This window comes from Camelus bactrianus, chromosome 2 (genome assembly GCF_048773025.1).
Source record: "Camelus bactrianus isolate YW-2024 breed Bactrian camel chromosome 2, ASM4877302v1, whole genome shotgun sequence".
Taxonomy (NCBI): domain Eukaryota; kingdom Metazoa; phylum Chordata; class Mammalia; order Artiodactyla; family Camelidae; genus Camelus; species Camelus bactrianus.
In genome coordinates this window covers 61,774,664-61,787,768 of record NC_133540.1, presented here as the reverse complement: position 1 = coordinate 61,787,768, position 13,105 = coordinate 61,774,664, and the positions used below count along the sequence as shown (strand labels likewise).

General features: G+C 37.7%; 1 protein-coding gene across 5 annotated transcripts in view; it reads left to right on the top strand.

Annotated features, from left to right (window-relative positions):
* The window catches only part of NPNT (nephronectin), a 70,665-nt gene that overhangs the window by 35,712 nt on the left and 21,848 nt on the right, over positions 1 to 13,105 (top strand). For all 5 annotated transcript variants that reach the window (XM_074342787.1, XM_074342772.1, XM_074342779.1 and 2 more), the window contains 5 exons: positions 4,159 to 4,278; positions 5,635 to 5,754; positions 7,394 to 7,528; positions 7,832 to 7,954; positions 9,319 to 9,708. In XM_074342787.1, the coding sequence (XP_074198888.1) occupies positions 4,159 to 4,278; positions 5,635 to 5,754; positions 7,394 to 7,528; positions 7,832 to 7,954; positions 9,319 to 9,708 (888 nt within the window). The remainder of the gene's footprint in view (positions 1 to 4,158; positions 4,279 to 5,634; positions 5,755 to 7,393; positions 7,529 to 7,831; positions 7,955 to 9,318; positions 9,709 to 13,105) is intronic.

The window sequence follows — 13,105 nt, the reverse complement described above, 5'->3', positions numbered from 1 at the left end:
CTCTGGAGGTGAAGTCAGGAATTCGAAAGCAACTGTGATTGGGGTTCTGATGGCTTTGTTTAGTAGATTTTAGAAGTGCTCAGGTCCTCTCCCCGCCACCACATTTGGGGTGTAGGGTTTTAGGTCACCTGCAAATCAAACCATAGATTAGTTTCCTTCCTTGGGTGAACATTTTGTAATATTAGGAAGACTGAGTTCTGGTTCCAGCACAGCCCTTATGCAGCTGTACGATTGTGAGCAAGTCACTGAATGTATCTGGGTCTTAGCAAACCAGTTAGTAATGGAGGAGAGTAATGCCGGCTGTCTTCAGCAGCAAGGCTGGTGTGAGAACAGAAATACCAAAAATATGGATGTCTTCACTATGCTGGAAAATTCTGTAGCAAAGTTAGGTGGCAGCATGCCTTTACAGTACTTCTTCTAAAAGATTTTTGTTTCTCACCCACTCGTAGATTTTGGAACTTAGAATGACTGAATTAAACTCAATAATTATTAATTACTGTCTCTCTGCTAATAGGGAACCTGATGCATTTGGATCAAGAAATTAAGGCACAAAGAATTAGGGCAATGAGATTAATTTCAGGGTCACTGATAATTTAAAAAGTAAAAGTTACGGCAGTTGACATATTAATATCTGTTTGTCTGTTACCTTCACTTTAGTCAGGTAAGATATAAACGCTCAGACTTCTGTGACATTGCTTAGTTTAAGCCTCAAAGGAAAAAAAAAAAAAAGGTCCAAATTCATTAAATGAATGCAAGGTTATTTTCCTTAAAAATCTGCTGGGTTATCTTACTCAATAAATCTCTTCAGATTTTCAAACTACTTTTCAATGTCTGCATGCTAATAAAATTTCTGATTCTTTTTTTCCCCTGAAGTGTAATTATAATGCTATGCAGCCTGCATTTTTGTTCTGGACCAGCTCCTTCCCCTTCTCCCCTTACCCAAGCTGCTGAATTCACCAACTTGCTTAAATATACACCTGACTGTAATAGATGCTCTTTAAGAATTGTATATATGACAATTTAAGCATTTGAATATAAGTGGTTTAATTGTAAAGTTCTGTCCTTTGATGTGGTAAGATAAGTACATGATAGAATTAATTAATTTTTTGTGTCTTTTCCTTATAATGTATATTACATTATAAACTTCTAGAGAAAGAGCAAGATTTAAGTAAATTTAAAATAAAGACACTAAAGTTTTCTTTCCTGGGTTCTTGGAACAACTTTTAAGATTGATTTGAGAAAGTGTGATCAGAAAGAATATTCTTGTTCTTTATATTCTGCTCATTATTATAGGAGCATTTACTATAAATTGGAGGTGTCATTTTTTAATTTCTGACTTAATTTGATAGTAACACAAGTATTACTAGGTCTATAGTCAAGGAGATTTTGAAAGCAGCATGCGTTAATGCAACTTCATAAAGCATTAGGTCAATAAGAAAATAAGGTATAATAATCATAGACTAGAAACCCTAAAGAAGATTGAAGACAATGAAGTTCATCAGCAGGGTACTGGAGGCTTCTAATCTTTTGCGCTCCCTGCTTTAGTGAAAGTTTGATTGGTAAATTTTGATAATCATGGATTACTGGGGAATTCTATTTCATCATTTCTGCAGTGGTTTTTGTAAGGGTTGGTGGGAATTTTTTACGAGACACATGCCTGTGGCAGATGGGGCAGTGATGGCCGTCACTGGGGACATCCATACCAGCCAACTGTCAGGGAGTGTCATCCCGCCCATCACCAGCTGCTAGCGTACAACTTTCTCAAATTGCTTTCAATGTCTTTGGATCCTTATGTCTCAATTTAATAATAGTAAAGTAGCCAGCAAATGTCTCTACATTTACCCACTGGATGCTGTGTGTTTATTTCCTTTCCCATATTCATAGGTGATTCCAGGGGTTTTTTTGTTTGTTTTTGGAATTACAGCATCTTATTGATTTTTCATTTCCTTTCAGTTTTGTGATTCTTAACCCTAAAGTGCTTTTTCTTATGGAAAGAGAAAGATAAACTTGGTTTGAAGACCCCCAGCAGCCCCAGTCTGTATCGTGAAGCTTCTCATAGCAACCCTAAGGGGCCCTTTTTCAGCCAAGACTGGAGCTGCCTCAGCTGGGTCTCCACTTTAGTTCATGGCCATATTCCATCAGCAGAAATACACCTTGTGTATGAGCTGCCTGGAACTATAAACATCTAACCAGTCCTCATCAGGAAGCCACAGAAGTTCCTGTGGCTCTTTAAAAATAAACCTAAAGAACTGACTACACTTCAATAAAAATAAAATAGAATAGAATAAAATGAAAAATAAATGTAAGGGTTCTTAATGACACATTTTATATCCATGCATTGCCTTCCCTTGAGACATAGAATTCAGTCACTCTGCTACTTTATTGTACTATTCTGCTGTATTTCTGCTTTGTACAGAAAAATATTTAGGACCCAAAGCCTTTCTTTAATAATGTATTCATATTTAAATACTATTTTCTATAATGTTAATCTGAGATTTATCAAAGCCAGGTGTGCCTCTGCCGGGACATATTAGGAATGATAATTAACTCCTCTTCAAACATGAGAAAAGATCCCTATATTGAAATACAAGGTAGAAGAATATGACAAGTGGAATGAACTTCTTTCTCTGTCTTTCCTCATTGATTGAAAAATTTTACTTCATTTTAAATGAAGGAGAAATCAAATTTTTGTTGGTACTATAACTTGCAAAGTACATTCTTCAAGGAAATTTTTTAAAAATATTTTAAAAAGTGATTCTGTTTTGAATATCCTTGACTGGGCAAGAGAATCTGAAGTTAAAAATTGAAGAATACATAGGAGATGACAAAGGTATCTGGTTTATTTATTTAACCTTTTCGAGGCTTCATCCAGCTGGGGACCTGCTTACAGTTGTGCTTATGGTAAACAAAAAGGCCAAGTTGAGAAGTCAGTAAAATATTTTTTAAAATTTAGGTGAAATAATTATTTGATGGTTTAAAAAAATGTAATTTGGTGGTTACATTAAGTATATATATTAATATGTACAGCTTTTTAATAATTGAGCAGGTTTAAATTTGGTTAGACTGAAAACAACTTGTAACTCGATAATATCTATATTTCTAATTTGAAGACATGGCTTAATAGATAATTAAATTGTGCTAATCAGATGCCTATGCTGGCAAGTCCAGACAAAATAAACATGTGGTCATATTTCTTTTTAATGAAGTCTGTATTTTGGGCACTACTGTTTCAGTGTTTATTTGTCATGAGTTTTATGTTCACTAGAGGCAGTGTTCAACTTGGGTTAGAAAACTCTCATAATGCGAAGTTTATTAATTCATTTCATATTGATATTTAAACCTGAGATATATAATGATAGTCCATCAGGTATTGTCCATTAGTATTTCCATGTGCCCTTAACTGCAGAATGATGAAAATATGTTAGCGGGTCTTTTTTTTAGTTCATTTTGTGACTTGAGTGCTTTACTATAGTAGAAAACTGAAGTTTCTTGTTTAATCTGAGATCAAAGTCTAATTACCCCCCCCAAAATCTGAGATCAGTGTAGGTTCTATAAAATTGAACAAGAAGAACCACAATAGTGATCACTCTAATCAGTTTATCACAGCCCCACTTGCATTTTTTTTTCCACATTTTTTCTTGTCCTCTGAAAAACGAGCTTTTCTTTGGGAAGGTCAAAGCAAGTCTAATGTTAAAAATCTGTGTGCTTTCTTGTAAGCTAAAATAGGTTCACACAGTGTCTTCTTTAAACAGAGACAGGAAGAAATTGAAAGAGGAAGCTCCCATTATCAGGAGTGAATCTAGCAGTGTAACCCAGAGATTGTGAGGACATTGGAGTCAGATAGATGGTTTGCACGCTGCTCTTTCTAGGGATGGTACGCTACGTGTCTGTGAGGAGAATCTTCCTAACTGCCCTTTATATTATTTAAGCTCCAGAAATTCACACGGCACCTCTGGTTGAAGACTCCTGGTCGCCTTCATTTCAGTGTCACCTGCATTGAAATGCAGACGTTGTGAACAGGCGCTATCTCTTTTGTACATGACTGGTGACAATAGCTTGACTGACTTCTCTTTCGTTCTTCAACATAGAGAAGTATCTCAGTGATGTGCGTTAGCTTGCGGCTTTGTCATCTTTCTGCGTCAACTCCATTCTTTTCAGACCTGAACGAGTGTGGCCTGAAGCCACGGCCCTGCAAGCACAGGTGCATGAACACGTACGGCAGCTACAAGTGCTACTGTCTGAGCGGGTACATGCTCCTGCCGGACGGGTCCTGCTCGGGTATGTGAAGAATCTTAACTGCTTCCTGAGTGCTTTGGGCTTGCTTTCATGCTGTGTGCTCTGTCAGAGTGTGGAAGTGGCCTCCCAGCCCTCCTCCTCAACAGGATGTGAGCGCGTGTTTGTATGTGGGCCTGAGGAATGGAACATCAAAACAAGGGTTGCCCGTTTTAGATAACTGGCATTCTTTTACCCTGGGTGCCAATGGTAAATTGATTTGGAAATTGTATTTAGAACAAGAATCACAAAACTAGTGTATTTTCTAATGTTTTTCTTAGCACTTTTCTCCCCGTCTTCTATCTGGGCATAGAACGATTCCAGGTAGAAAAACAACATTAGTGACTATTTGAGGACTGCTGTGCCGTCTGTAATGAGGGCCCCTAAACTGTTAGCTGGTAGAGAATCCAGTCTGGTGACTGAGTGTGAACCATCCATAAGTATCTCCTCACTTTATTTTTACATTTCTTTATAATAGTCTAGAGACTAAGTTATATCTCTTTCCTAAAAAAAAAAAAAAAAAAAAAAAAGACCTACTTCAAATGAAAAAAAAAATGATTATAATAACAAAAATAGATTTTGTGTGCCTTTAGAAGAAAGAAATGGGTGGTGTTTCCTACTATCATTTGGATGTGTTTATAAGTTGGACAATGCCCCCAAATTCTCTGCAGGCTGAACATTCAATTGAGGTTGTAGTTATATGATTTCCAACAATTGATGGCTTGATTTTTATTTTTACTAAACTATCAGTTAAATCAAATAATTATCAGTCAGGTAACTGGTTGCATTTTATAACAGAAAAAAGCTTAGCTACTTTTATTCATCATGGCATATTTAGCATGGAACTTTTTGCAACGAGGTGAGTTCATGTTTATTAACATTTGGAAGTGATCCTCTAGAATCCTCTAACATTGACAGCTCAGTGAGAAGTCTCCTGCTGTGCCTTGAGAAAGATAATGGGCGGCTGAGGCAGTTACTTGCATGTTTTAGTTACGACCAGCACTTAGCTCGAGTAATCTGGAAAAATACCTCAATTCTGCATTTTCCTTGGCCATTGGAAAAATTTCCAGGTTCTCTCTGTGAGATAAAGTTTTACATTTGCCTTTATTCTTTAAATGCATTAAAGAGCTTCTCCTGGTGACAATAGAGCTGGATCACTTCTGCATCATCCCTGGAGGAGGAAGGTCTTTCTGTCCTTCCCCCTGTTTTTGAGTTTCTTTATAGACTGTTGGAGAGTTAAGACCTTTTCATCTCCATTGTTAATTCAGGGTCATTGATTTCAGGACAGATAGAAAACATAGTTACGTTGGGTCCAGAGTATGCTGACCAACTCCCTGAGTCAGACAGTCACTCTCTTTCCAGGTGCCCTGACGTGCTCCATGGCAAACTGTCAGTATGGCTGTGATGTTGTCAAGGGGCAGATTCGGTGCCAGTGCCCCTCTCCTGGCCTGCAGCTGGCTCCTGATGGGAGGACCTGTGTGGGTGAGTTGTAAAGTGAAGCCTCTCTGTCAGCAGCCTCTCTGGGATAAGGAAGAAAGTGAAATGTGAGGGATAGAAGGAAAAAGGACAGTTACTTACATCAGGTGATGAGCTATCCTTACCTTGAAAGGGGACCCCTCTCTGTGAAAGGACCATGGAAACCTTGTTTCCCTAAAAAATGAGGGACAAGATGAAGCTTCAGGCAGAGGAAACCACATGAGCAAAGGCACTGGAGTTTAAAGGAGCACAATGTTCAGGGAAACAAGTAGAGGTCAGTATTGCTAGAATGTAACAGGCAATGAGTGTCAAAGCTGAACAGGTGGACAGGGCTAGATGGTATGTATTGCACTAAAGAGTTAGATTTTTTCCCTGTAAATTAGGAAGGCAGTAAAGGATTGTGCTTAAGAGTCTGGGCTTTGATTTCAAACCTGGCTTTGCCATATACTTGATATGTGACCTTAGGTAAGAGATTTCCTTTCTTTGAGCTGATTGTTCTCATCTTTAAAATGGGAGTAATGCCACATAGAACCCTTGTGAGGATCAAATGAAACCATGTATGCAAAATGCTTTGCACAGTATCTAGCATGTAGTAAGCACTGAATGGGTGGAGGTGTTTGGGGACTCAGGAGATATTTATTGAGGACTTTCCATATGCCACGTACTATGCTAAGTGCTAGAATATGTAGTAGTGGACAAAACAGACACTTTTTAATCCTCCCAAAGCTGATGTTCTGATGGGAGAGACAGAAAAGAAAGAGCTATCCAATAAAATTACAAACATTACCAAGTGTTAATATGAGGTACTAAGAAAGAGGGACAGAAAGGGTCTATTTTAGAAAATGATGGTCAGGGAAAGCCATAAAGTAAGAGATGGACCATTGGCCATGTGAAGAATCAGTCAAGCAGGTGAAAACATTGCAGAGCCCTGCAGTGAAAGAGAGGTTGGCCTGTTTGAGGTTTTGAAAGAAAGAAGGCGTTATCCTTAAGTACAGAGGTGATGGCTTGATACACAACCGGTGAGGTAGGTGAGGACTGTTCATTGCAGGGCCTTCAAAGATGTGGTGAAGAATGAAGAATTAATTCAGAAAGCAAGTAGAAACAGTTAAGAATTTTAGGCATGGTAATAATCCCATCTTATGTCTTATAAAATTCTCTGTTTGCAGTTGTGTGGAGATGTTTTGGAGGGAGGAAGATTGGTGGGGAAGACGCCAGTTTGGAGGCTCTTGTAATAGTCTATCCCAGGAGATAGTGGCTTGGACTAGGGTCATGGCGTTGGGTGAAATGCAGAGTAAACAAGTTCAAAGAATGTGTCAGAGGTAGAATCAGCTGGGCTTGATGATTTGGGGGTTAAGGGAAATAGAATTGTCAAGGATGACTCATGACCCTAGTTGGAGCAACCAGGGGGATACAGGTGCCGTAAGTGCTGAGATACAGTGCAAGAGGAGGGCAGCTTGGGTTAGAAGATGAGCTGAAATCTGGAGGTACGCAGTTTATGTTGCCTGTCAGGGCGACCAGCTGGATAACATTTATGATGAGCCACTGTGTGCCAGGCAACCATTTGCAGACAATTGTTTATTTTAAAATTTACTCCACCTGAACATGCTGTTGCTCTTCCTAAGATACAGTTGACCCTTGTTTCTAGATATTGATGAATGTGCCACCGGAAGAGCCTCCTGCCCCAGATTCAGGCAGTGTGTCAACACTTTTGGGAGTTACATCTGCAAATGTCATAAAGGCTTCGACCTCATGTACATTGGAGGCAAATACCAATGTCACGGTAATAAACTCCAACCATTGCTTTGTGTTGTTTTTTCCTGCAGAGCGGAAAGGTCTCTTAATTATGGTGGTGACTGGGTTGTCAAGGGCAGGGGAGGGCACTGGCTTTAAATGAAACAAACAGAAGTGAAATTCAAACGCTAGTAGTTCTGGATGCACGTGGACTTTTTTCTTCTGATTATCTGCAGATTTTACATGGACCTACACATTGCAAAAAAAAATTTTTTTTTGAAATGGTGTATCTTTTTGTGCCATCATATTTATCTTGCACATAAACCTCTTCTTTTCCTCCTTCCTGATGCAGATATAGATGAATGCTCCCTTGGTCAGTATCAGTGCAGCAGCTTTGCCCGATGTTACAACGTACACGGGTCCTACAAGTGTAAATGTAAAGACGGATACCAGGGTGATGGACTGAATTGTGTGTGTGAGTAACGCTTGTCTCCCAGCTCTTAAATTCCAGCAGAAAGTACAAGATTGCACAAAGGCCATTACCAGGGAAGATAAGGAACAAGATTAATTATCAAAGACATATAATTTTCATACTAATACTAGTCTGTGCTTTCTACAAACAATAAAATCAGTTGCTCAGGTATTTTTAAAAATTAAAGACTCAGTAATACATTCTAATCTTAAAAGCATTTAGTTCCTTGACTAAAATCTCCCAGTAGCTTCCCTTTAGCTGGCAAGAAATTACTGAGCCCTCCCTGAGAACTTGATTTCGTTATAATCAGAAATAAATGTATGTTTGTCATTAGCATTAGGTTATAATGGTGGGATAATCTGAATGAATTCTACATTTTTGTTCCTGTTTTATGCCTCCAGTTCTACTATTAAAAAGTCATTTCCGTATTTTTCTACATTTTGAACTGTTCTGCTATTTAAATTTTTACAAGCTCTATTTGTTAGTAGATAAACATGAAAAAAAAAATACCCTCCAAGGTGAAAGTTTCACAGACCAAAGGCCATCATTGAGCATACATTTCATTGCAACAGTAGATAATTTTTTAAATTTCTGGAGTAAAATATTGACTGAAAGGCATGGGGCATAAAATCATGAAGGTTAAAGGATTTTGATGGGTCTTGTAGTCATACTGCCAGTCTAAAGTATATCATTCCAGAAAGATTAAATATTAATTCCTTTTGGTGAATGTGATCAAGGACAAAGCTTCCACAGATAGTCTTGGGGACCTGTGAAACTTCTTTTTACAAAGCAGTTGTATAAAATTAGCAAGGGGAAAGTAAACCAACTATAAAACAATATGTAGAACATTGAATGAAAATGTATGAATTCAATTTATATAAAGTGTGGAAGAGGGAAGAGTATTAAGTCTTTAGACGGTTTTCAACATGACTTTATAATATACATGTACCATGCAGACACTTAACATAGACTCTAAATATATGTTCCTCATATTTTAAAAAACTTAGAATGTCTCTGCATTTTAAAAAAAATCTCATTCTTGTCTTTTTCTACTATACAAATACTTGAAACTTTTTGTTTCAAATGGTACATATTCATTACAGCAATACTGGTCATTTTTGCATACATCCATAGGATGGATATATGTGTGTATGAATATATATGTATATATATATGTATATATTATATATACACACATATTTATTTTTTTGGAAAACGATATGACTTACAGTAGGGGAGTATTCTAAACGAGAAAAGTAAGCCTAGTTGGCATGAGGTATTCTGATATGTGTGTTTTTTACAATTTGATATTTTACTTTTTAAGGAGAGATGGTTACACACTAATTTAAATATATTTACTATTCTAGATATTCCAAAAGTCATGATTGAGCCTTCGGGTCCAATTCATGTACCAAGGGGAAATGGTACCATTTCAAAGGGTGATGGAGGACACAGTAATTGGATTCCTGATGTCAGAAGTACTAGGTGGCCTCTGAAGACACCATATATACCTCCTGTCATTACTAACAGGCCCACTTCTAAGCCAACAACAAGACCTACACCAGAGCCGATGCCACAGCCTACCCCACCTCCACCGCCACCCACAGAACCCGGAACACCTCCACCAGCAACAACCCCAGAAAGACCAACCAGCAGACTGACAACTGTAGCACCAGTTACCACTACCTCTCCAAGGGGGATTACAGTTGACAACAGAATACAGACAGAGCCTCAGAAACCCAGAGGAGACGTGTTTAGTAAGTTATAATTGTTGGCACATATTTTGAGGGTTTTTTTTCCCCAGTCTTACTGAGATGTAATTGACATATAGCACTGTATGAGTTTAAAGAGTACAGCATAATGGTTTAACTTACTGTGGTAATCATTTCATGATATGCGTAACTTTAGTTAACGTCCATCATCTCATATAGACACAAAATCAACGAAAGGGAAAAAATGTTTTTTCCTTGGAATGAGAAATCTTAGAATTTACTTGATTAACAACTTCCATGTGTCATACAGCAGTTTTAACTACAGTCATTAAAGTTGTACATTACATCCCTAGTTTATCCTATTTAATCTTATAACTAAAGTTGTACCTTTTGACCACTTTTATCCAGTTCCCCCTTCCCTCACTTCCTACCTCTAGTAACCACAAATATATCTCTTTTTCTGTAGGTTTGTTTTATTTTGTTTTAAGATTCTACATGTAAGTGAGGTCATATGGTATTTGCCTTTCTCTGTCTGGCTTATTTCACTTAGCATAATATCCTCAAGGTCCTTTCATGTTGTCTCAAATGGCAGGATTTTCTCATTTTTATGACTCAGTAGTATTCCCTATATATATGTGTGTGTGCATATACACATACATCTTCTTCATTAATTCATCTATCAGTGGACACGTAGGTTGTTTCAATGTCTTGGCTATTGTAAATAATGCTATGAACATGAGGGTGCAGATACCTCTTTGACTTATTTTTATTTCCTCTGGATATATTCCCAGAGCTAGTATTGCTGGATCATATGGTAGTTCTATTTTTAATTTTTTGAGGAAACTTCATACTGTTTACCATAGTGGCTGCACCAATTTACAATCCCACCAACAGTGCACAAGGGTTCCCTTATCTCCACATCCTCCCCAACACTTGTTATTTCTTGTCTTTTTGATAATGGCCATTCTAACTGGTGTGAGGTGATATCTTACTGTGGTTGTGACTTGCGTTTCCCTGATAATTAGTGATGATGAGCATCTTTTCATGTACCTATTGGCCATTTAGTATATCTTCTTTGGACAAATGTGTATTCAGGTCCTTTGTCCACTTTTAATTTGATTATTTGGTTTTTTGCTCTCAAGTGGTATGAGTTCTCTGTATATTTTAGATATTAACCCCTTGAAAGATATATGATTTGCAAATTTTTTTCCTATTCCATCGGTTGTCTTTTCACTTTGTTGATGGTTTCTTTTGCTGGCAGAAGCTTTTTAGTTTGATGTCATCTTATTTATTTTTTATTTTGTTGCTTGTGCTTTAGGTGTTGTAGCAAAAAAAAAATCATTGCCAAGACCCATGTCAAGGAGCTTTATTCCTGTGTTTCATTCTAGAGGTTTATGGTTTTGGGTCTTATGTTCCAGTCTTTAATTCATTTCAAGTTAACTTTTGTGAGTGGAGATCTAGATTCATTCCTTTGCATGTGACTGTCCAATTTTCCCAGCACCATTAATTGAAAAGACTGTCTTTCCTCCATTGAGTATTCCTGGCTCCCTTGTCAAATATTATTTGACCTTCCTTATGTGTTTGGGTTTATTTCTGGGCTCTTGATTCTGTTCCATTGGTCTATATGTCTGTTTTTATTGCCAGTACCATACTGTTTGATTACTGGGCCTTTATAGTGTAGCTTGAAATTAGGATGTATGGTGCCTCCTGCTTTGTTCTTTCTCAGGATTGCTTGGCTATTTGGGATCTTTTGTGTTAGCGTATTTTTAATTAGCTTTTTTATGATGGCATTTCAACCACAGGCCATGTCTTGAATAAGAATAAAATTCATAAAAAGAATTAGGTATACAGAGTGTAAGTCATACATCCCTATTGTTAAATACTATAAACAGCTATATATAAAAGTCAGCCAACTGGGCAAATAAGATTGTGAATTGAAATGGAAGGCATAGCAAAGTCATATAGTAGATCACAGCTCCTATCCAGTGTGAGATTTCTCCTGACATACTCAGATTTATTTGAAAACTCTCTGAGGTGGGGAACTTAATATAACGTGTGCCATTTTACTTTTAATCTAAGTGTTCATTCATTCAGTCAGTAAACCTTGTCAGCATGTTTTAGAATGCCAGGCCCTGTAGCAGGCATTGGGCTTACAAAGGTAAAACAGAAAAGCTTATAATCTGGTGGAAAAGACAGTTGCCCAGAAGATAACTGTGGGACTATGTTAGTGAAAGAGATTTGTGTGGCACACTGTGGGAGTAGAGCGAAGAGGTATCTAACCCATCTTTGGGCAGGGGCAGTTGTGGGGTGGAGAGGCTTCTTGAGTGAAAAAAAAGAAAGCATTATAGTTTATGGGAACAACACAACAAAGACACAAGGGTAAGAAGCAGCGTAGCATATGCAACAGATTGCCAGCAGGCTGGAGGGTTGAGCTAAGGATTGATGAGAAAACCTGAACAGCTACCCCTTGTATTTGCTGTAAACTGGTGGTTTGATCTAAACTGGAGTCAGGTTGAATTAAAGACTCCAGATTTTTAATCAGTGACTTGGTAAAGGGTGGTCCCACCAATGGAGTTAGAGGTAAAGAAGTTTTGAAGGAAGAAGAGATTTTTCCCTTACTACCAGACTGAAATTGGCAATTTTTCAACCTCTTCCTGAGCCTTTTAATGTGTTCTCTTGTTTAAAAGTCTCTCTTTCTTCCCATTATCCCTCTCTATCCCAACACACATGTGAATTAAAAATAACATTGAAGTTCACTAACAGAATTTAGCAGGCTCAAACTAGGGAGGCACGGAGTTCTGACGAAGTTTGAGAGCACTCATTCTAAGAGAGTGTGATCTTAAAGACGTGCCCTGGGAAAGAATTGCCTTGATCCTGCGCCAGGGCTGTTGCATGCCACAGATAGCACTGCTGCCTTTGGACACTCCTGCCAAAAATTAAATTCCACTCTCATTTCATCTTCAGCCGTGGCTGCTGGTTAATGTTAGCACGGATGAGGATATTCTGGACACTTCTTAATTTGCTGTCTGGCAATTATTGCATATGTTCCAAATAAGGGAGAAGTTCTAAGTTTTTAATTCAGAACAAATAACTGGTATTTATTCATTGTGAAAACAGAAAGGAACGTTAACATTCTTTTAGTTCAAGACCATTTATTCATCGAATATTTTCTTCGCTTCCAGTATAATCGTTTCTTAAGCCATCCTTATTCTCTGCTGATCGGACTTTGGCTCTCTTCATTTTATGAATTTTCAGGGAGTGTCAACTACAGCCACTGTTGGGCCATCTTCAAATAGCCCCACACTTCAGTTGTATTTTTCATTACATTGAAAGATATATATTGGTTTAATGGAAGAGGTTGTTAAACATTGCTTTTCTTTATAATGTGTGTGTGTCTATGTGTGTGTGCCCCCCAAGAAAAGACTGAAAAAAAATTATAACA